Consider the following 23,394-nt stretch of genomic DNA (forward strand, 5'->3'; position numbering starts at 1 on the left):
CTGTCATGAACCCAAATTAATAGGAAATCTATGAAGTATTAAAGGGAGTTAAATTATCTTGTATTAAAAGGAACAGTCAGTTTAAAAGGGGGCCTGTTGTCTCCAACATACTATGACACAACCATTTCTTTAAAGAAGGGTGTGCTCTCCTAGTCAAAAGCACAGGGGCAGGCCAGGAGCTATATATGGTAGAGTGATTCCAGAAAGAGGAACATTCTTTGCACAGGATGCCTACAAGCGAACAGTGCTAGATTTTGTGAACAAATGACTTCTCTTGTTTCTTCCCTTTTTTTTTTTTTAAAGCCATTTGTGTTTTTATGTCACGAGTCTCAGTTTCTAAATGAATCAAACCCAAGCCATACCCTGGAATCCTTACCTTTACCCTGATGCCTATTGCAGAAAAAGAACTTTGCTTCTCTTTCAAAGACTCAGACTTGGGGTTCTTTGAAATTGCAGGTGGGAGGGCTGTGATTCATCAGGTCCAGAGAGCGCAGTGCTGGTAGAATGTTATGTTACCATCCTTCTCATTGCCCTGAACCCTCTGATTCATGTTCCTTGTGTACACAGGCTCTGAGCAGTCTCCCCCACACTTTTTCTTGGCCAGGCCAATTGATCTTCTTCAGCAGACAGAATGGCAAACTGGGGGTTGATGGATGCCTGCAGGCAAGGCTGGTCCTCCTGCAGGCATCTGAGTCACTCAGGTAGGCCAGTGCACATGAGATTGCAGAACTGTGGGCCAATGGTTTTTCTTTAATGCTTTGAAGTGCTTTGTTGTATAGCAGTAAGATGAGTAATATAAGGCCTATAGTTCTTCTGTTCTTTCTCATCTGCTGCACAGCTTAACAATTCATTTTAATAAGCAGCTTGCTTCCAACACAATTGAACCCTTTAATTTTGCTAGGTTGGCTCTATGCTATTCAAGGGAGCCACAAACCAAAATTTCTATTGATACCCGTTGAAGCTGGAGTTAAAAATTTTACTTTTATATAAAGTAGTATCAAATTCAACTAAAGGAAGCGAAGGTTAAAATCTGTTGTCTTTTCTCCTTCCTTCCTTCCTTCCTTCCTTCCTTCCTTCCTTCCTTCCTTCCTTCCTTCCTTTCCTTCTTTCTTTCAACCAAACTTTAATTTTATTAACTTTTAGTTGATACCATATGGACACAAAGTTTCTAGGAAGCTGTGAAATATCTACAACTTCACAGATAGCCTTATGACTAGATTGTTGTACCATTGTACACATCAAGGGACTGGGCATTTTGGAGTGGTTTACTTCTGGCACAGTTATCTAAAGAACCTTCCGGCCCTGAGAGATGGCTTAGTGGTTAAGAGCTACAGTTGTTCTTCCACGGGACACTGGGTTCGAGTCGCAGAACTCCCAGGGCACCTCCGACCATCTGAAACTCCAGTTCTAGGCAGTCCTTCTGACTTCTACAACAAGCACCAGGAATGCACATGGTACACAGATATACATGCAGGCAAAACAGTCATACATGATAAAAACAGAGCTTTTCAAAAACCTTATTTGAAATCATTCTTATTTTGTTTTTGTTACTTTTTTTGTTTACCTTTTTTGTGGACACTTATATGTCAAGGAGTATATATGATTGAGAAAGTAGTTTCTTCCTTGCGTGAAAGAAAAAGCCTTTCATTGTGTTGGTTTTTTATTATACAAAATATTATATAACTTGTTAATGTATAAAATATATATTTAGATAAATTTTACATTTCATGAATTTTATGTCATGAATAATTGGAAATATAAACCAGAATATTTATCCTAGACTTGTAGCTATGAAATAACACACATGTATTTTAAAAACAGGTTGACTTTTATTATTTTTAAGTTACATGTATTTGAGTGTTATGTGCAGGTAAATGAAACTGCCTGAGGAGCCCAGAGGCATTAACTCCCCTTATAGGCAGTTTTGAGCTGCCTGGCCTGGGTGTTGGGTAACTTTTATCCTCAACAAGAACACCAACTCCTAACCTCTGAGCCAGTTCTCCAGCCTCAGAATTAGAATTTTATAGCTATTAAATCATATACAGAGCAAGAGTTGAACTCTTTTTTAAAATTTAAATTATTTACTTTCTAGTTGCTACCCACTTCAGCCACCCCTCCCACAGTTCCTCATCCCATTCTTCCTCCCCCTTGCCTCTGAGTGGTGCTCCCCCACCAGACCTCTCCCTTCCTTGGGGCCTCAAGGCTGTCAAGGATTAAGCACATCTTCTCTCACTGAGGCCAGACCAGGTAGACCTCTGCTACATATGTGCCAGGGGTCTTGGCATGGCTGTCTTTAGAGAGGCCCTACCAGCATCTGACTGAGACAGATGCAGATACTCACAGCCAACCATTGGACTGAAGTTGGGGACCCCTAAGGTTGAATTATGGGAATGATTGAAGAAGCTGAAGGGGAGAGTGACCCCATAGGAAGACCAGCAGTCTCAACAAACCCAGATCCCAGAGTTGAACTTTTGCAGTCAAGTTACAGGGAGGAGAGTCGAGGGGCTGTCTAAACAATAAAAGACTGTTAAAAAGGAAAATAAACTTTAGAAGTATGTAAGAAAAGGACATAAAATCCACTGGTTCACTCTTAGAGACAACTCATTTCTTGTTTTTCATAAAATATTGTGTATTAATTGGTGAAAACTTAGAAATGTTAGAAAAAACACACACACCAAAAATCTATTCCACTTTCCAGAGTTAATTCTTTTTGTTATTCTACCTAGGAATAGTTAAAAGCATTGCTCGTTAACAGTATTCTAGTCATTGCAATATAGTAGCAGTTTACTATCTCGCAGCTGTATGATGAAGGTACTGTTTTACAGTTGGAGACACAGGAACACAGAGAGTAAATACTTCACCAACAATTACACAAACGGAAGCTAAAGCTTCAGATCTCAAAACTTGCCTTTCTGAGTGCTTGTAAAATTTCTACTTTGTCTGCATAGTTGTCTGTCTCTCTGTCCCTTCCCTGCCTTCCACTTTCTGCCTTTCCTGTCTCTTCTCCCATTCCCTCTGTCTCCCTTCTTCTTCATTTTTCTAAGTTATATCATACCAACTTGTTTATTTAGTCACATTTTTACTTTTTATCTGCTGAATACTTTATGTTTTTCTGCAATGGGATTGCTAATTGGTTTTTGTATCCATATGCGACATAATTTAACAACTATTAAATTGTAGTTTAAGCAGCTCTCAGGCGGCAGCATGTTTCTCTCCATGCTCTTCCTTCTGATCTCTTGCTCCAGTATTACCAGAGGTCTAATGCATCACTGTAGTGCTTGGTCTTATTACCCCACTTCTTGTCACATAGGCATTGTTCCATTTCATAGCAGTACTGCAGAAGAGAAAGTGTACTCACTGACATATTTTAAGATGTTGCCTTCATATAACTGTTATTATATTGTTCTATTTTATTACTGTTATCCTTTCATTATGCCTGATTTATAAGTCAGGCTGTCATAGGTATATATGTGTAGGGAAAAAAAATCTTAACTTGTGTGTATATATATAGAGATAGTTAACTATTATTCAAGGTTACAGTGTCACTGAGGGTGTTGGGATTTATTCTGTGTTGATAATGTGTTCTATTATTATTGAAGTTGGATAGACTTTTACTGTAATAAATAATGTATAATGAACACCTTTGTACAAATTTCTGAGTTTCTGAGGGCAACTTGTTAAATATGACATTCCTAGGACTAATGATAAGATTTTAAGCACATTTTAGCAAATCATCTTGCACTGGGTTTGTAAATATTTTTATTCTTACTTGTAATGTACGAAAGTGCCTGCAAAACATTATGTTTCTCTCTGTGATAGAATATACAATTAACATTATATAAGAGAAGGATAAATTAGCAAGTCAGTCTTTCTCTAAATTTAAGAAATGAATGTGACATATGTCTACCTTTACTGTACATATTTACTATATTCTAATATATATACTTATTTTAAAACATATAATTATTTATTTATATATAATATATTATATATAATACATTATTTATATATAATATATTATCTATAAAACATATAATTACATTTAAAATATATACTTATTTTAAAACAAACATTTCTTACCTTTATGTATTGATTTGTGTGTATGTGCATGTGTGTGTGTGTGTGTGCATTTACCGTGGTAGGCATGTGGAGGTCAGAGGACAACTTGCCAGCATTGGTTGTCTTTTTCCACCATGTGGTCAAACTCGCAAGAAGCCATCCTGATGTCCCACCAATCCTTTTAAAAAAAATTAAGAAATAATGATTAAAAAAAATGGTTATTTTAATGGGAATGAAATTTCATGCATTTCTAACAGGAGAAAAATCATCTGTCTTAGTCAATGCTTAGTGCACGCTTTCTGTGAAAAGACACCATGACCATGACAACTCTTTTTTTCTTGTTTGGTTTGTAAAGACTATATTTCTTGAGATACTCCATTCATTTCCTTGTCCCTCCATATCTGCTTTCTGGCCTTATAACCTCCCCCTCAAAGGAAGACAAGTAATAATACAACAAACAAACAAACCCATCTGGGACCATGCCAACTTCTTATAAAGGAAAGCATTTAAGTCAGGGCTGGCTTAGAGTTTCAGAGATTTAGTCCATTATTATCATGACAGGGAGTATGGCGGCACCCAGGTAGACATGGTGGAAGAGAAGGAGCTAAGGGTTGTACATCTGTATCAGCAGACAGCAGTAAGAAAGAGACTCTGGGTTTGGAGTGGGCGTTTTGGAACCTTATAGCCCACCTCCAGTGACAAACTGCCTCCAACAAGGCCATACCTCCTAATCCTTTCAAATAGTGCCACTCCCTGATGATCAAGTATTCACATCTATGAGCCTATGGGTGCCATTTTCTTGGATTCCACCACATCAGCACTCTGGTTTTAAGTGGAGAATGCTGAAGAAGCACAAGCAAATAAGTAAGTGATTCAAATAAAGTTTCCCTTCCTCCATCTGAGCTGGAATATCACTATGTAGCTCTCTCTGGTCTAGAACTCACCTGCTTATCTCCTCTTTCTGAGTGTTCAGATTAAAGAGAAGTATCATTAAGCTTTGTGGACAATAAATATGTTTTCATAAAATGCTCCTAAACCTCTTTCTGATGAAAATATCATTTGATATATATTTGCGTTAGTTACTGAGCACAATGCGTGAGAATGCCTTGTTTTCTCAGAGTGCGTGACTGCATAATGAACCCCTGAATTGATTTGTATTGTTTCCCATATAGCAAAGGCAGCAGCTTTTCTGTAGTCATGTATAGAATGTAGGTCTCTTTAGCTGGTGTGGGTCCTGGCCAAGATCTACACACCTGTGAGCTGGGACAGGTCTGTAGGTCTGTCTGCTCAGTGGGGAGTGACTAGTCTCTCTCTCTGTCTCTCTGTCTCTGTCTCTGTCTCTCTCCCTTTGTCTCTCTCTTCTTCGTCCTACTCCTTCCCCCTCCTTCTTTTCTTGTACTGTCTATCCTAACTGCAGTCTCCCCTCCTTCCACTCCTCCCATTTTCCCCAACCCCAGATTCATGGCTCTTCTGAAGTGTAAATTTCTTACAATGTTTTGTTATTTGGATTTTTTTTTTTTGTATTTCAATGGAATGTACAAGTGATTTGAGGTATTTATTTATTTATTTATTTTTGTCTTTCCATTTTGCTGTGCTTAGAGCCCTAAAGTAAAAAAACAAATCTATTTGAGAGCTATTTATTATTTTCTTTTAAGCATATGAATATTTTACTTGCTGTATTTGTATGTGTGTATGTGTACTATCTGTGTGCATTACCCATGGAAGCTGGAAAAGGGTGCTAGATCCTTAGAAGCTGGAGTTACAGGTGGTTGTGTGTTACCTCATGTGGTTGCTGGGAACGGAATCTAGGTCCTTTGAAAGAGCTGTAAGTGCTCTTAACTGCTGAGTCATCTCTTTTTGCCTGTCTTTTGCCATCTGTTTTTGAATTAGATGGCTAGTCACTGTAGATGGTGAAGTTGAAAGGCTATTAGTTAAAAGTGTATTTTATATGAGAAGAATGCTTCATTTCTTTCTTACAGTTTGTTAAGACCTGGGTAAATTTACAGTTTACTTTATTATATATACCCATAAGATGGGTCTGAGAACTTTAGGAGCCATGCAAATGATAGACACCTCTGAAAAGCAGGGGGAAAAATGATAATATTTTGTATATGTTTTTCCAAAGGCTGTATCCAAAACCAACCAACCAACCAACCAACCAACCAATCAATTAAACAAACAAAACCCCAACCTTGTACATGTAATTTTTTTATCCTCTGTTAAATTTAAAGATAAGTAGATTTCTTTGTAATATCACATGTATGTTTACCATACACTTTGATTTATTAACTTCACTATTTCCTGTATTAGTTACTCTCTACTGCTTTTATAAAACCCCCTGATCAAGGAAACATATAGAAGGCAGAGTTTATTTGGGCTTATGCTTCCAGAGGAATAATAATCCACCGTGGTGCGGAAGCATGGCAGCACACAGCAGGCATGATGGCAGGAACAGAAAGCTGAGCACTCTCATCTTCAAATGTCAGCACAAAGAGGACAGGAGGTGCAAGTGGTGTGAGGCATCAAGAGCATCCCAGCAGGGTGCTTCTGGGAGCGAGTTAGACCACCCAAGCCTCCACATCATCTTCTACAACTCAGACCAAGTGTTCAAATGTGTGAGCCTACGGTGCATTCTCATTCAAACCACTACATTACCCTTCCAGTCTCCTGTTCCCACCTGCTTCCTCTTTCTAAATACCAAACAGCATCTCTTCCGGAAGTTTCATGTCTCCTAAAAATTGCAGACCGCCTATGAGAGAAAGCATGTGATGGTTTCTTAAATTCTTTCACAATCAGAATACTCTCCATTCCCGTATGTTTTCTTGCAAATGATTTCAGTCTTCCTTCTTGTTATATAATGCTCAACTGTGTAATCACCATATTTCTTTATCTGTTCAGCTATTAATAGTCATTATGCTGATTACATGTTTGACTCTCCTGACTAGTACTGTGACTAATGAAGATGTGTAGACATCTCTGTGTGATTGTTATTCCCTCAGGTATATAGCCAAAATTGGTATGGTCGGGTCATAGAGTTATGTGTATGGATGTGTGTGTGTGTGTCTGTGTGTGTCTGTGTGTGCATGTGTGTGTTACTTCTGTACAGTAGCGGAATCATTTTACATTCAAACCAAGTATATAAGGTTTTCTTTTTCTCTCCATCCTCACCAATCTTATTTGAAAATATCCGTCTGACTGGGATAAGATAAAATCCCGTTACAGTTTTGATATGTATTTCTGTGATGGAATAAGACGTTATTTATTTTTACATGTTTGTTTATTTGTTTATTGGCCATCTGCTCTTCATTTGAAGAGTGTTCACTTTACTTATGCATTTATTGATTAGATTATTTATTACTTTTATAATATAATCACTTCTGTATTCTGAATATTAATCCCCTGTAGTAAAAGAAGTGGCAATTTTTTTTTGTAAGCAATCTCTTTATGTTGGTAATTATTTCACTTGCTATACAAAAGCTTTTTAATTTTATACAATCCCACTTGTGAGAAATTCATTACTGTGTCACGAAGTGTATTTTTACCTGTAGCTGCTTCAACATTTCAGATTTTATATTAAGACCTTGATCTTAATGTAATTTTGAACTCAATTTTGCCCAGCGTGAGAGATATGGCTCTAGTTTGTGTTTTCTATACGTGGATGGCGTTTCCCTCAACAGTAGTTCTTCAAAAGATGCCTTTTTAATATAAAAAAGCAGCTATTTTATTTAAATTATGTGTGTGTGTGTGTTTGTATATAGTTGTATGTGGGTGCACAGTGGGACGTGTCAGATTCCCGTGAGCTGTAGCTCCACACAGCTGTGAGCCTCCTACTGTGTGTGGTGGGAACTGGCCTCTAGTTCTCTGCAAGGAAGGCTGATCCATCTGTTCGGTCCCTCAAAGTTCCTTTCTCCAACATGTGTTCACAGAACCCTTGCCCAAAGTTAGGTATTTGTAGCTGGGTGAGTTTGTTTCTGTGTCCTCTGTTCTGTTTTTTTGTTTTATGTGACCATGTTTGTGGTAGGGTCACACTTTTTGTTACTGTGGATATGTAGTACAAGTTGAAATGTAGCATGAGTCCTATGTTTTTGTCGCCCTATGATTTTATGATTTCTCTTTTAATTCTGGGGGAGAGTATCATTGGACTACAGATGGGAATTATATCGATTTTGTGGATTACTTTTGGTAATATGGATATTCCACGAGCACAGGAGATGTTCTTTCCTCTAGTGCCATTTGAATATTCTTTCTTTGGTGTTTTACAGTTTTCATTGTTGAAGTCTTTCACCTTCTTGGTAATGTTATTCTTAGGTATTTATTTTACATTTTATTTATCATTATTGTGTGTACATATATCTGTATGCATGTACATATTAGTGTGTATTGCCATCGTGTACAGGTGGGGGTCAGAGGACAACTTTTAGGAGGCAAGTTTCTTTCATTGTAGGTTCCTGGGTTGACTTCGTTCACAGGTCTGCACAGCAAGTGGCTTCCTCTCCTGAGCTATTTCACCAGCCATGTGTGTATATATGAGCTCACTGTCTTACCCTGGAACTGCCTATCCATTAATTTTAGTTGTACTTTTTATTTCCCTGTAAATACGTCAGCCTGATGCTATATTTTTTAACTGATAGTTTCTCCCAATAATCTCCTGGAAATCAAGATTCTTCAAATCATCTGAGGGCTGCTGCTGATTCCATACCTGCCCTTAGGAACTGTCTCATTTAAAAGTGGAAAGTCTTATATTTAAACTCTTGTACATCGTAGGCAGCTGGTGTGGGTAGTGCTCTCCATATGTTGGAAAAATTAGAAGCATCAATGTCAAAGATATTTCAGCCAGGCTCTATTGGTAGACAGTAGGCAGTGGGTTGTAGCCTGGGATTTTTTTTTTAAATAAAAAATGAGTAAAATATATTATAAAAGTGGACAAGTGTCAGTTGCTGATTAAAAGTTTCAGTTAAAACATTACAAGGCAGGAAATGCAACAAAACTTTTAGTCCATAGGGGTATTTTATTTTCATAAAACAAAACATATTTCCTCAAAATGTTTATGACTTAAACTTGGACAGAAGACAAAGTTAAGTACAGTTACTGTGGAAATAATATTTATTTTTTGGAGGAATAAATATCCTTCAACATAGTTTTTGATCAGTGATAAACATGAAATCCTAATATTGCATTATATTTCCTCAAGAAAAAGGTTCTATATCTGCTAGCCTTGATAATTTATTAGCATCTGTTGAGTTATGTTAACTTGTTTTTTACTATATATATAGTGCTTAGAGCAAGGCAAAGTGTACTCACTGAGAAGTAGATATTAGCCAGAAAGTACAGAATACCCATGATTCAACCCTCAGACCTTAAGAAGTTTAACAAGAAGGAAGGCCCAAGTGAGGATGCTTCAATCTCACTTAGAAGGGTAAACAGAATAATCAGGGGAGGCAGAGGGCGGGAGAGATCTGTGCTGGAGAGGTGAGGGGCAGGGGCAAAGGGGTACAGGATCAGGTATCGGGGAGACAGGAGAGAAGCCCAGAGGGCCAGGAGAATGAATGGAAATTATACACCTGCTGGGAATGGGGGTGGAGGTGGGAGCCTCTAGAAAGTCCCTGAGACTTGGGATGTGAGAGATTCCCAGGACTCATGGGTGTGACCTTAGCTGAAATGCCCAACAGTGGGGAGGTGGAACCTGAAGAGACCACCTTCAGTAGATAGACAGTGCCCCCAGTGGAGAGATGGATTCATCAACCCACCTTCAAAATTTTTGACCTAGAATTGTCTCTGTTTAAAGAAAATGCAGGGACAAAAATGCAGCAGAGACCGAAGGAAAGGCCATCCAGTGACTGGGCCAACTTGGGATCCATCCCATGGACAGGCACCAAACTCTGACACTATTATTGATGCCATGTTGTGCTTGCAGACAAGAGCCTAGCATGGCTGTCCTCTGAGAGGCTCTACCTACAGCTGACTGAGACAGAGGCAGATACTTACAGCCAATCATTGAACTGGAGTGTGCGGCCCCTGTGGAAGATATAGGGGAAGGATTGAATGTGCTGAAGTGGAAGGCAACCCCATAGGAAGACCAACAATGTCAACTAACCTGGACTCCTGGGAGCTCCCAGTGATGAAGCCACCAACCGAAGAGCATGCACTGGCTGGTCTGAGGCCCTGGGCATATATGTAGCAAAGGGCTGCCTTGTATGGCCTCAGTGGGAGAGAATGAACCTAATCCTGTAGATATTTGATGCTCCAGGGAAAGGGGATTCCTGGGTGTGGGGCTAAGGGGGGAATGGATCGAAGAACCCTGGGAGGGAGCACTGGGAGGGGGCAACATTTGTGTTGTAAATAAATAAAACAATTAATTAAAAATTAATAATAATTAAAAAAGCCTTCAAACTTAGTGATGAGGAGAGGTTTGAAGTACAAGCGCATGTGAAGGGGGAAGACCACAAGACCCCGCTTTTGTCAGCTACAGCTGTCTCCTCCCCCTTTCTCTCTAAGACAGGGTCTTGTTGTGTAGATCAGCCTAGCCTGGAACTCATGGCCATCCTTCCTCAGCCTTCCTGATCACAAGCACGCACCACCACACCCACTGCCAAACACCTGCTAGAATTTTGGTATATACTCTTTTATGTATAGACACTTACAAAATGAAAATGTGTGGCTGAAGAGATAGCTTAGTGGTCAAGAGCACTGGCTGCTCTTCCAGAGGACCCAGGTTCAATTCCCAGCACCTGTTGGACCTGAAAGTCTCAACTCAGGGACACACAGTGCACAGAGACACGGAGACCAAGATTGATGCAAACAGCAAGAGGAATTTTTATTCTGACATGTCGGGGTCACTTCACTCTCGCAGGAGGAAGGACCCTGAATTTCTGAAGCACACACCTTTTATACTTTAGCATAGGCAGCTTTTAGCAACAACAAAACTTGTCTAAATCTAATTGGACACTTTGTTTAGCCTTTAAACTTTATTGGCCATATTCACTCAGGCAATCATTTCTGGTGGGCTATGTTTATTTAGGGCTGAGGAGCTGGTTACTAATCAGTACATTCTGCGGTTTTTCTCTGAATTTTTTTTTTTTTTTAACTTTCTACCTGTTATCAGGAACAGCCTGACCCCTGACCAGTGAGGTGGTTGTGTCTTTAATTCGCCCTTTCTCTTCCCTTGGTTGTTATGGCGAACTTGTCAGGGTGGTGTCACACACCCATATGGCTGTTACTGCAGAGGATCTGATATCTTCATGCAGATATACATGCAGGAAAAACACCAGTGCACATGAAATAAAAATATGTCATTAAAAATTTATTCATTTAAAAAACTGAAAACATAAAACCTAAATGGTAGAATATTTTTGACTCGTGAGTTATTAGCTATTCATATTTCTTATTTTTATGTACATGTATGTGAACATGTGTGTAGGTGCACATGTATGTGTTTGCATGTGTGTGTTTGTGTATCCAGGCTTGATGCTGGGAATATTTCTCAAGTGCTCTTGTGCCTGATTTCTTGAGGAAAGTTCTGGGATAAGACTGGTGATTTCCTGTCCCTACACTCAGGAGCTGGAGTTACAGGGGACTTAGTACAATTCCACATTTGTATGGGTTCTGGGTATCATGCTGCTCATTTTGTTTGTGCTATAAACCCTTTAGCTGCCGGTCCATCTTCCTGTCCTAAGAACATTTTCATAGATGTTTATCTGCTTTTATTTATTTATTTTTTTTGCATTTTGAGCATGTTTGGGTTAAATTCAAATTGAATAAATAAAAGGATGCTGACAGTTTTCTGCTTAAACAAAATAAAGAGATATCTACCAGTTGGGTTTTTTTTTAAGAAATGAATTTTAAAATTTTCTGCCATGAGACTTTGAATTTAGTCTTTAAAATAAAAATGTGCCAAGCAATATGGAAGGCTTAATCTTTGGCTCGATTCTTGTGGAGTGTGGGACTTGATTCTGTTCTGCTCTATTCCGCTGTTAGCCCCATCAGCATCTCATTGGATTTTGGGGATTGCTTCTTTGTCATGCAACCCTATGCCACACACATATTTTAGATATGAGGAAAAGAGGCTTAGAAAAGTTGAAAAATTTGCGGGTATGGCTAGTATGGAAATGGAGCCAATAGTTAAAAAAAAAAAAAAAACTTTTTTATCTTTAGTACAAGGCCTATTCAGAAGACTACAGGTTATTCATCTCCTGGTAATATTAGATACTGACATTAGGGTCTTAGACATGGCAGCTATGTGCTATTCATCTGAGCTATATGTCCCTTGCCACACCAAGTGTAGTTTTTAACTTTAGTGGTTCATGGTAGGACAGTCAGATAAACTGAATTTCAAGAACGCTTCTAGCTTATCTTTTTGAAGATAAGATAGAAAGAAGAGCAGGTCCTGGGATCCTTCTATAGGAATCCTAGTGATTACCATGACCTTTGCCCTGATTCTCAGGTCCATTCAGTGTTGACACTAATGTCCTTACACACATATCTCACACATTTGAGATACAGGTAGACACACCTACAATCCTGGAAAGTTTTTTGTTTTAAAACTTTATTTTTTGAAATTGTTGATAATTTTGAGACAGTTTCTAGAAATGTAGACTTTAAAATGTTTACCACATGACAGGGAAATGTAGACTGTCTTGTCAAATCAAATTATCAAAGTTTATGACTTAATTTAGACTTTCTTTTTATAACTTCTTTGATTAGGAATGATTGCTTGTTCTGTCTGAAGCACAGGGTGCCATTCCCATAAGGAAAGCTAAATGTAAAATTTCTAGGTAATAACATGGTTTACTAATTTTTGTAACATAGCATCAACCAATTTAGACATTCTTAATTTTCCATGTAAAAATCTTCGTTTTGAAGTTACTGAATTATTATTTTTTAAAGTAGTTTTAGAGAAGTCAGAAAGTCTTTCCTGTTTAACATACTTTTTCATTTGAGTATAAGAAACTGTATAATTTTTAACTTGAAAGGTACAGTTATTCATTTCAAGAAGGATTTTCTTAATGGTGTCCAATTTGTGTTTATAAGTGTTACCTTAGTTCCTAAATGAATATGATGGGTACCTTACTTATTCTGCTATTGTTGTCAGTATTGCACTGTGGGTAATGGCAAGGCACACTGAACTTTATTACCAATGATGGCGAGGTCCACCTTGATAAGGATTGCTTACTCAGGCATCTGGACTGTTTCCAGTAAAAGAGGTCCGTAAATTGATTACATAGTGTGCACTGTTTGGGAACTATCTTACTTAGCTCTGTTAGAAGTCTCTTTAATCTTCCTATGATAGTAGTAATATTTTTTCATCACTCTTTAAGACTGACGAAAAGGAGGTTGCTAAGCTATGAAGAGCCTATACCTGGTGAGATAGTTGTATCTGTAGGAAGATAACTGTTAAACCTATCATTGACTTTGCCTAAGCTGCTGTGGGAGTACACATGGGGGATGCTTAATTTAACCTTGGGAAGGAAAAAAACAGTAAGAGAGTGTTCTGTCACTTCCTTTATAAATTCAAGCAAGGTTTTCAAGGTGGTAGCTCCATATTCAACCTTCTTACTGTTGGAGATTAGAGCTCTGCCTTCTGGGATTTTCTTTGTCTCCTGCATGTATTTGTTGTTTACACGCCTTACCTGTTTTGTTTTGTTTTGTTTAACAGTTTATGCTCAGAGAAGTTGTAAAGATAAATGTTTCTGTAAGGGAAAGGTGGATCTAAATGTCCTCATCCTTAGGGCATCAGGTTGTCATTTCTTAAGTTTTATAGGGACTTGTAAGTACTTAATTTGTTGTTATTTTCGTTTTTTTCCCCCCATCATAGAGGAGTGACTAAACCCAAGCATGCTTTTCAAAGATATGTAGAATTTTACAAATGGGAGAAGGTATTCTGGGCAAAATGAAAGTCCTACTGTGGGTTCTTAAAGAGAGTTAGAGAATAAAGCTGGATCTTGTAGTGAGTGGTAATAGCATCAATTTTTTACTGTTAACCAGAGAGGGGAACAGAGAAGTATATTGGGCTGCTAGGATCCGAACTTGCTTTAGGCATAGTAATTTCAGGAGACTGGAAGTTTCTCTATTTATTAGTTCTTTCTACTAAAATATATTAATCATTCTTAAACTCCCCAAGAATATAGATAGAAGGAAAAAAATTTCTGTTTTCAAGACACTTGTGGATTCTTGGGGAAAAAAGGAATAAAGGAGTAATGTTAGTACATGTGTTTCTAAGTATCCAGTGTTAGAAATACTCAAAGGTGTGAGGGATAGCTTGAGGTGTTCGGTTACTGTGACTGAGAATGGGAATAAGGGCAGCATTTGGAATGAAGGCCTGATAGATTGCTTCATGGGATTCAAGTTCTTCACCTTTAACCAGATGGGAATCATCCAGAGTGGCAGGATAGTAGGAGAGGGAGATACATGTTAGGCAGAGATAAGTGTATACAACACCCTGTAGTTATGAGAAGTAGCCCTAGCGTGTTTTATTGTTTGAGAACTATATAAGGGGTATGGAGAGAATCCTGGAGAGCAGTGGGCCTTGACTTTTGTGCTAGAACAGCTTTTGGAGGTAAGCAGGTGGGAAACTATAAGGCTTTTCAAGAGGTGAAGGACTTGGTGGGTTTCAGTCTACTGGTTGGAAATTAATGCTGTTTCTAAGTCAGGATTCATTGCTGTGAAGAGATACCATGACCTCAGTGATTCTTACAAAGGAAGACATTTACCTGGGCTTGCTTATAGTTGAGAGGTTTAGTACATTGTCATCAATGGTGGGAAGACATGATACTGAAGAAGTAGTTTGAGAGAGTTCTACATCTGAAGCTGCAGGCAGCGTGAAGAGAAAGCCGCTGAGCATGGTTGGAGCTTCTGAAACCTCAGGCCTATCACCCGTGACTTACTTCCTCCAGAAAGGACACACCTCCCTTTTTTTTCTTTTTCTTTTTTTAATTGGATATTTTATTTACATTTCAGATGTGATCCCCTTTCCCCATTCCCCCCAGGAACCCCCTATCCCATCCCCCCTCCTCTTGCTTCTATGAGGATATGCCCCTACCCACTCCCACCTCCCCACCCACGAATTTCCCCACACTGGGGCATCCAGCCTTCACTGGACCAAGGACTTCCTCTTCCCTCTATGCCTGACAATGCCATCCTTCCCTACATATACAGCTGGAGCCATGGTTCCCTCCCTATGTGCTCCCAGGCTGGTGGTTTAGACCCTGGGAGCTCTGGTTGGTTGGTATTGTTGCTCTCCTCATGGGGCTGCAAACCCTTTCAGCTCCTTCAGTCTTCTCTTTCACTCCTCCAGTGAGAACCCCATGATCAGCTCAATGGTTAGCTGTGATCTTCTGCCTCTGTATATGGCAGACCTCTAAGTAGACAGCTATATCAGGCTCCTGTCAGCATGCACTTCCTGGCATCCACATCAGTGTTTACCTTTGGTGACTACACATGGGATGGATACCCAGGAGGAACAGTCTGCGAACAGCCCCTCCTTCAGTTTCTGTCCTACACTTTGTCTTCATATTTGCTCCCATGAATATTTTGTTACTCCTTCTAAGAAGGACTGAATCATCCACACTTTGGTCTTACACTTTGGTCTTCCTTCTTCATGAGCTTCATGTGGTCTGAGGAGATACCTCCTAATCCTTTAAAATGTGCTAATCTCTGATGACCAAACATTCAAATCTATGGGCCTAATGGAGGCAGTTCTTATTCAAACACCACATTCCACTCTTTAACCTCTGTAGGTTTATGACAAAATCATAATGGAAAAATGCAGTCCAACTTCAAAAGTTGCCATAGTCTATAACAGTCTTAACTGAGTTCAAACTCTGTTAAGTATCTTCTGATACTCATGGCAGTCTCTTAACTGAAACCCAAATCAAAATCAAAAGGCAGATCACAAACTTTAAACATATAGTGGCACAGAATGTACATCACCATTCCAAAAGGGAGGAAAGGAAGCATAGTGAGGAAATATTAAACCAGAGCAAGACCTAAGACCATCTGCACAAACTCCAAATTCTGCATCTCCATGTCTGATGTCTAAGTGCTCTTCAGATCTCTGACTCCTTTCAGCTTTGTTGACTATAACACACCTTTCTCTCTTGAGCTGGTTCCACATTCTGTTAGACACTCTTCTTGGCATGTGTTCTACACCGCTGCTATTTCCAACATCATGGTGTCTTCACTGAAATCTAGGCTTCACCTTCAGAGCGTCACACAGTGGCTTCCATGTAGAGACACACGCCTGACATCAGCTGTTCTCCATAGCTGTGGAGAGAGATTCCACAACCCTTTTACTATATCCTTGACTCATAAGTCAGAACCATGTGGTTAAAGCTGCCAAAGTCTACTGGTTGCTGGGGCTGTAACATGGCGCCCTCATTCAAATAATATTTTCATCAGCTTTCTGTTTTCTATGGTTTCTTTCACTATGTAAGTTTTTTTTTTTTAAAGATAATTCACACACACACACACATACACACACACACAGAGCTTAGCTGGGTGGATGACCTGGGTGACCTCTTACCCTGAGGTCACCATTCTCTTTATTCTATTTAACATCAGGCTTTAGTGTGTTTATCTCCTTGAGCACAGGAATCAGCTCCATTATATATCCTAGTGTCCCTTTTCTCCTCAAAGTGTACATTTTATATGTCTCCTGCTAAGCATGCTCCTTCTCACTATAGATCTGCATAAGACTGGAAACCAGTAACCACCAAACACAGCTGATACTAGGCGATTATGGAATCTCTACTTCCAATGGTTTTAATCCCAAACACTTCAGTTTAGCCTCAGGAAGACTTTTTGAACAAGGGAAAAGGAAGTCACATCCTTCTCCAAAACATCACAAGAACTAGGCCACATAGTAAAATTCTTCTCCTCTGAAACCTCTTGAGCTGGGCCATCATAATCTACATTGTTCTTAATACCACTGTCTTCCCTGCTCCTACTAGTATGGCCCATTAAGCCTTACTTAAAAGGTTCAACTGTTTTCCTAATCCAAAGTCCCAAACTCCTCATTCTACCAGTAAGAAGCATGGTCAGATCTGTCATATCAATACTCCAGTATTTGGTATAAACTTCTATCTTTAGTCAGTGTTCTATTACTGTGTGAAGAGACAGCATGAGCTTGGCAACTCATAAAAGAAATCTTTTAACTGGGGTTTGCTTATAGTTTAGAGGTATATAGTCCATTGTCATCATGGTGGGAAGCATGATGGCATGCAGGCAGACATGATGCTGGAGAAGTAGCAGTAAGAGAGAGAGAGAGAGAGCCACTGAGCCTGGTTTGGGTTTCTGAAATCTCAAAGTCAACCCCCCAGAGACATACTTCCTCCAACAAGGCCACACCCACCCAAACAATGGCACACCTCCTAATACTTTCAAAAGACCTTACTCTGTGGTAACCAAACATTCAAATCTACGAACATATGGGGACCATTCTTATTCAAGTCACCACATGTTTGGAGCTCAAATAATTGTTGCTGGTTTTAGAGTGTAAATTTAGCAAGGGGGTTACAATAAAAGAAAATGTTTATTTGTAAAGACCAACAAGATGAACAGAAAGTCTGTTTTGGTATGCTGAGTGTTGCAGTGTGAACCTCTTTGGATTTAGCATCGAGGAGAAAGTGACTTGAGAGTGCATTCCACTCTCACGGCACATAGGTGGTACTTGATGCTCAGCATCTCAGTAATGTGTGTATGTATTTAGGCCAGGTCTCTCCCTGAACCCAGAATCACCGATTCTTGCTAGTCTGGCGACTCTGTCTGGTGACTCTGTCTGGCTACTCTGTCTGGCTCAGAGTTCCCTTCTCTCTGTTTCTCAAATGGTTGGATTGCAGATGGAGGCCACACTCACTCTGCTTTGACATGATTTGTGGGGATCTGAACTCTAGTCTTCATACTTTCAGGACAAGTGCTTTATCCCCTAAACCTTATTCCCAGTTCTGGACTTTTAACCTCTTATTGGGATAAGTGCTCTTTTCCATCTCACTATGGCCAAGTCAAACTCCTTAAGAGTTTTCCCACTGTGTGGACTCTGTTCTTGTTTAGGGGAAGAACAAAGAGGGAACTGGGAAAACAAACAAACAAACAAACAAACAAATGTGTAATTAAGATTGTCATGTAGAACATGTCAATAACAGAGGTTACTGAGATGATAACTATGGGCCAGGAGCTGATACAGTCTTTTTAAAGAATTATCTCAGCATGATAGAGGAACACCTTTAATTCTAGCACACCTAGAGGCAGAGGCAGGGAGATCTCTGAGTTCCTGGCTTGCTGTTGCTACATAGTCAAAATAACAGAAGAGAGTGATCTCTCTTAAGAGCTCTTAGTGTCTTGAACTCTTCAAGCATCAGAATGACTGGCTGTCCTATATAGCAACACATGGCGAATGCTTAGCAGATATTGATCACCATTTCTTATTAATTAGATACTAGGTATTGATTAATAGTATCTATTGATCATTTTACTATTATAGGAAGGGATGATGAAATTGAGTAACTTGCTCACGATCACATGTCTGGAGAGCAATAGCATCCTTTGGAGTTGGACGTGAGATACATGTTAGTGTATACGTATTGTAAGCTATGTGATGACTTTTCTTGAAATATGGTGATGTATCATATCTGAGAACCATTATGAGGAGATAATAAAGAAACATCATGTGGCTTGGTTACTAGAAGTAAAGACATCACTAACATCTGGAGAGTCCACACAACCCTGGAGAGTCAAAAATATGGTCATGCTACAACCTCTACATCTTTGCCCACATAACCTTTAAAGGAAACCTAGTAGCAGTTCTAGGGCCTGTTCTATGTTTTTTTGTGTCTGTGTCATGTTTGTATGTTTGTGTACTCATACACATATGCTCATGGTATACATAGGGGAGTGTGTGTGTGTGCATGTATGCGTGTAGACCAATGGACACTGAACATCTTCCTCAATTGCTGTCTACTACCTTTTTTTTTTTTTTTAAATCTGGGTCTCACTCTGTGGCCCTGGCTGGTCTGAACTCACTATGTAAATCAGCTTTAAATATAGATATCCATCTGCTGTTGCCTCTCAAATGGTGGGATTAAAGGCATGTGCCACTGCACCTGGCCATATTTTAAACTGCTGTTTAATTTTAAATTTTATTTAAAATAAAAATTATTTTTAAAAGGGAGAGGCCTTTTAGTATTAGGTTTTTAAAAATTTTGTGTCGCGGGTCTGTGAAAGCACCACGTCAGCAGGCTCTGCATCAAAAACTTCGAGTCCAGTCTCTCAGTTCATTTTTCTTACACATTAAGGCACAGTAAAACTTTGGGTAAAAGTCTCTGTGTGACAGATATCACAACAAAGCTTCAGGGATGGCTGCATCGAAAGTCTCTTGTAAGTACATTGCTATAGCAAAGCACCTGTGACCTCCATAAGATGGAGTTCTATTGGCTGATAAACCGTGTTCAGGATAAGGGGCTAGGGAAGAAGGATTTATAATAGGCATAAACACAGATTCTGTTGATGGAGGTTGCAAAGTGCATGGGACCTCTTCTATAAAGACGGATCTTTTCACTGAGAGATTAAGGCCGAAATAATGCTCAGGTTTTGGGGTAATTCAGCTGAAGGTTGAATTTATCACAATCACCCCTCCAATAGCTTATAGATCTACCTGTTCCTTCCCTCCTCACCCAACTTTGTGTCCTTTTTTATGTCTTTCTTGTTATGGTTTTAGTTTTAATCCATTAAGTCCACTTTGTTCTGTTTACATACCTGCTCAAGCTAAAACCAGATACATTTCATTATGGAGGTGAGCATAAAGTCCTACCCCCCAGCTGAGGAACTGTTGCAATTGATAGCTGTTAAAGAGGGGAAGTTTTCTTTCTGAATGTGGCCCCTGATTGATCAACCATACTCCCATGTGTGGATACATATGTACCTCATTTTTCTGAGGTTGTATCTCTGATTGAACCTGGAGCTTGCTCACTTCTTTGGCTGACCAATAAGTTCCAGAGATCTGCCTCCTTTCCCTCCCAAGAGCTGGGGTTACAGAAGATGTAGCTGTGTCCTTTTGTACAGATACTGGGGCTCTGGATTCCAGTTCTTTGGCATATGCAGCAAGCAGTTTACCCACGAACCATCGCCATAGCCCTTGATTCCAAGGAACCTTAAAATGTTTGTCACTGTTGTTTCAGTGCATGGTTGCCTGGCCCTTACTCCTTTTCCTTGCCCATGTCTTGGTTGTGTCTCCTCTTGCTGTCTCCATCAGTTAGCAGTAACACAAACAGCTTCAGCTATCGGGAGCCCTTTCTGTCATCACGGAAGTTGCTGATTATCGCATTTCCATTTTTAGTAGTTGTGAAAACGCTCTCCTCGTAGTTCTCATTCTTTGTTCCTCACCTTCCATCTTGGACTTGTTATTTGTTGACTCTTTGTTGCCCCATCCAACTAGCAGCTATGTTGGTGCCATGGTTCACGGCTGAAATGTTTGTGGCTCAGTGAACACAGTGCTTCCCAGCTATCACTTCATCCATCTACAGTACAACCAGCGTTGTCTGAACTCTAGAAGGACAGTCTCAGGCTAGGACCTGTACTTGCTCTTGGAAAAGAGGGTTGGAAATCTATATATTAGTGCTTTCCCCATCCCTATTCCTCCTGCTCCAGGTGGTTCTTCATTCAGATAGTTTTGCTGGTTGACACTAGATTATTTCTTCTCTTTCCATATGGAATGATGATTGGGAGTAGGTCCCACCGGAATATTATCCTGGAACAATTGAATCCCTCTTTGCATGAGTTTTTATGCTTCATAAAGCTTCATGTACCTTTTTACTAGAATTTAGTAAAGACTTCATTTCAAGCATACAGATTTTCCTTGCAAATAAATATTGGTGACATTATTATTATTATTGTTAATTATTTTCCATTTTGTTTGGAAGAATCCTACTTAGCCTGTCTGAAAACTCATTTGTTCTCTGATATTTTTTGTTGTGAGCCTAGCCTTTAACAGCTGACCTATCTCTCCAGCCCTTATTTGTTCTCGCTTTAGAATTGTACAACGGTAGGATTTTTTTATTGAATTGTTCTCAAGCTATGAAGTGCACTCATCATAAAGACTGAAAAATATTACAAGTGGTAAACGTATCTCTTCTTATTTTGTAGCCTTCTTTGAATCCTGGGGGAAGCCAGTCCTCGGATGTGGTACTTTTGAACCACTGGAAAGTGAGGAATTTTGAAGTTCAACGTGGTGACATTGTGTCATTGGTGTAAGTAATTCAGAAACTTACTGTATTTGTTTTTGTGTTTTTCTGAACGTAGCTGATAATTTACTGCCGATACTATTTGTCCAATTGTATTATTATGAGTGCATCTTGAATATAATCAATATTGAGATATAGCAATTGTTAGAGTTCATGTGGCACAAGTACCTCATCAGTGATGACCAAGGAACGCTGCAGAGATCACAGCACCCAACAGATCTCATGTAAGAGGCAGGGATCAAAAGGACATCTCAGGGTGGAAAAGGGGGGGGAGGGAGAGAGAGAGAGAGAGAGAGGAAGAAGGATGAGGAGGAGGAGGAAGAGGAGGAGGGGGAGGGAGGGAAGGAGACAGAGAGAGAGGGGAGAGGGGGGAGAAGAGAGAGGGGGTAGACAGAGCAGGAGAGCAAGAGATAGAAAAAGAGATAGAGATAGAGAGAGACAGGGAGACAGACAGAGACAGAGAGACAAAGAGAGAGACAGAGAGCTATCTGATGGCAGAGACCTTTGGAAGGGTAGGCAGGTCACCTTTGGTGGTGGCTGGTAATGACAAGTCTGTGGGCTGAGTCACTGTGTGCATGGTGGGGGAGCACCTGACTTCTAACAGCAATACCGGAAATTTTTTTTTATTTAATGTATATCAGTTGAATGACATAATTGGTAAATTTTGTTTAATGAAATAGTGATTAGAGATTGTTATATTCTTGATCCAAAATAGATGCTTTTGATATGATTTTGTGATGCTTTACAAATTTTCACCTTGGTAAACAATCTTCTGTGCAGTTTATGATTTTTGGAATGAAAACATTCTTAGGAGTTGATAGCTATGATATTAAAAATCCTGTGACAGTTGTGTATGTTGTGAATTTACCTGAAAAACAGGTTTGAAAAACCAGTATTGTGGGCTTTTGTTTGACATCAAAAGATGGCGCTGTTTCTCTGTAAAATATGAGGCTGGGTGGGGATAGAAGTTGTATCCCAAGTGTTGGGTGTAGAAAGTGAACGGCAAGGTGTGCACAGCTGACACAGTGACATAGGGTCCACTCCTGCACATGCTTGAGTGGTGCTTTAGCTTAGAGATTTTTTGTTTGTTTTTAAAAATAAATCTACACAGAGAAGCCTGTGGCAGAACTTGCCTAATTTCTCTTGGCTGCAGTTGTTTATAAAACTGTTCTAGTCTGATACCCTGTTATGGAAATCAGCGCATGGGGCAGCAACTGATGTCGTAGAGTTATTGTTGCTTATTTTTGTGAATCTTTCCAATTCCCAGTTATTCTTTATTCATGAGTGGGAATGTGATTTTTCTTGTTGGATGGTAATTTTAATACATAGAAAAATTCAGTATCAACTTGCTCGTACTTACCTGTGGATGAGCTTGCCTCTGGACATAGATATTCTGTAAGTGTGTCTCCTTTGAGACTGCTCTTACCAGGGTTCATTTGAAAACCGGTTACCTACATGCGGCTAATAGCTAATGAAATAAATACATCTGAGTGGAGGTCTGATGGCAGACAGCCAGGAATGGGAATTAAATGCGTCTGAGGTTTTGAGAATTTTCTTTAGCGTTGATCTACTCTTTGGAGTGTCCTTCAATTCAGTGCACTGTTTCTGCTACCTCCTGATAAGCCCCTCCTCATGGGATAAACTTATTATGTGCACACTGTTCTTTCACCTTCAGTTTGACAATTTACATCCTCACTTAGTTGTTGATGAAGAGGATACCCACTCAAGTGAAAGAAGTCACATAACAGGTGGACAGCTACGTAGTTTTCTCCCACTAGGAAAATATGCTGACTAGATACAGGCAAATTTGAATAGGGAATTCAAATTAAAAAACCTGTGAGATGGCTCCTTGAAATTCAGGGTTGTGAGTCCATAAACATTTCCTGACGTAAAGTGATTTATTTCTAAAGGAAAATGCAGCTCTTTTAGGTAAACATTATAGTGATTGATATGTATTATATAAGTTAATTTAAATGAACATTTATATTCAAATTGGGATTGTTAAATTATTGAAACTGCAGTGAAGTGAATTTTGAATGAGGAGGTTATGCACTATATCTTTGTCATGTAGAGATGACATACACTTTATTTAGTATGCTCTGTCACT

General features: G+C 39.4%; 1 protein-coding gene across 8 annotated transcripts in view; it reads left to right on the forward strand.

Moving 5' to 3' along the window:
- The window catches only part of Immp2l (inner mitochondrial membrane peptidase subunit 2), a 796,480-nt gene that overhangs the window by 60,191 nt on the left and 712,895 nt on the right, over positions 1 to 23,394 (forward strand). For 7 of the 8 annotated variants that reach the window (XM_028768878.1, XM_028768882.1, XM_028768881.1 and 4 more), the window contains one exon: positions 21,190 to 21,293. In XM_028768878.1, coding sequence (XP_028624711.1) covers positions 21,190 to 21,293 — 104 coding nt within the window. Of the gene's footprint in view, positions 1 to 21,189; positions 21,298 to 23,394 lie in introns of those variants that run through there. The other variant, XM_028768885.1, reaches the window with a different exon arrangement.

This window comes from Grammomys surdaster, unplaced genomic scaffold (assembly GCF_004785775.1).
Source record: "Grammomys surdaster isolate TR1022 unplaced genomic scaffold, NIH_TR_1.0 188, whole genome shotgun sequence".
Taxonomy (NCBI): Eukaryota; Metazoa; Chordata; class Mammalia; order Rodentia; family Muridae; genus Grammomys; species Grammomys surdaster.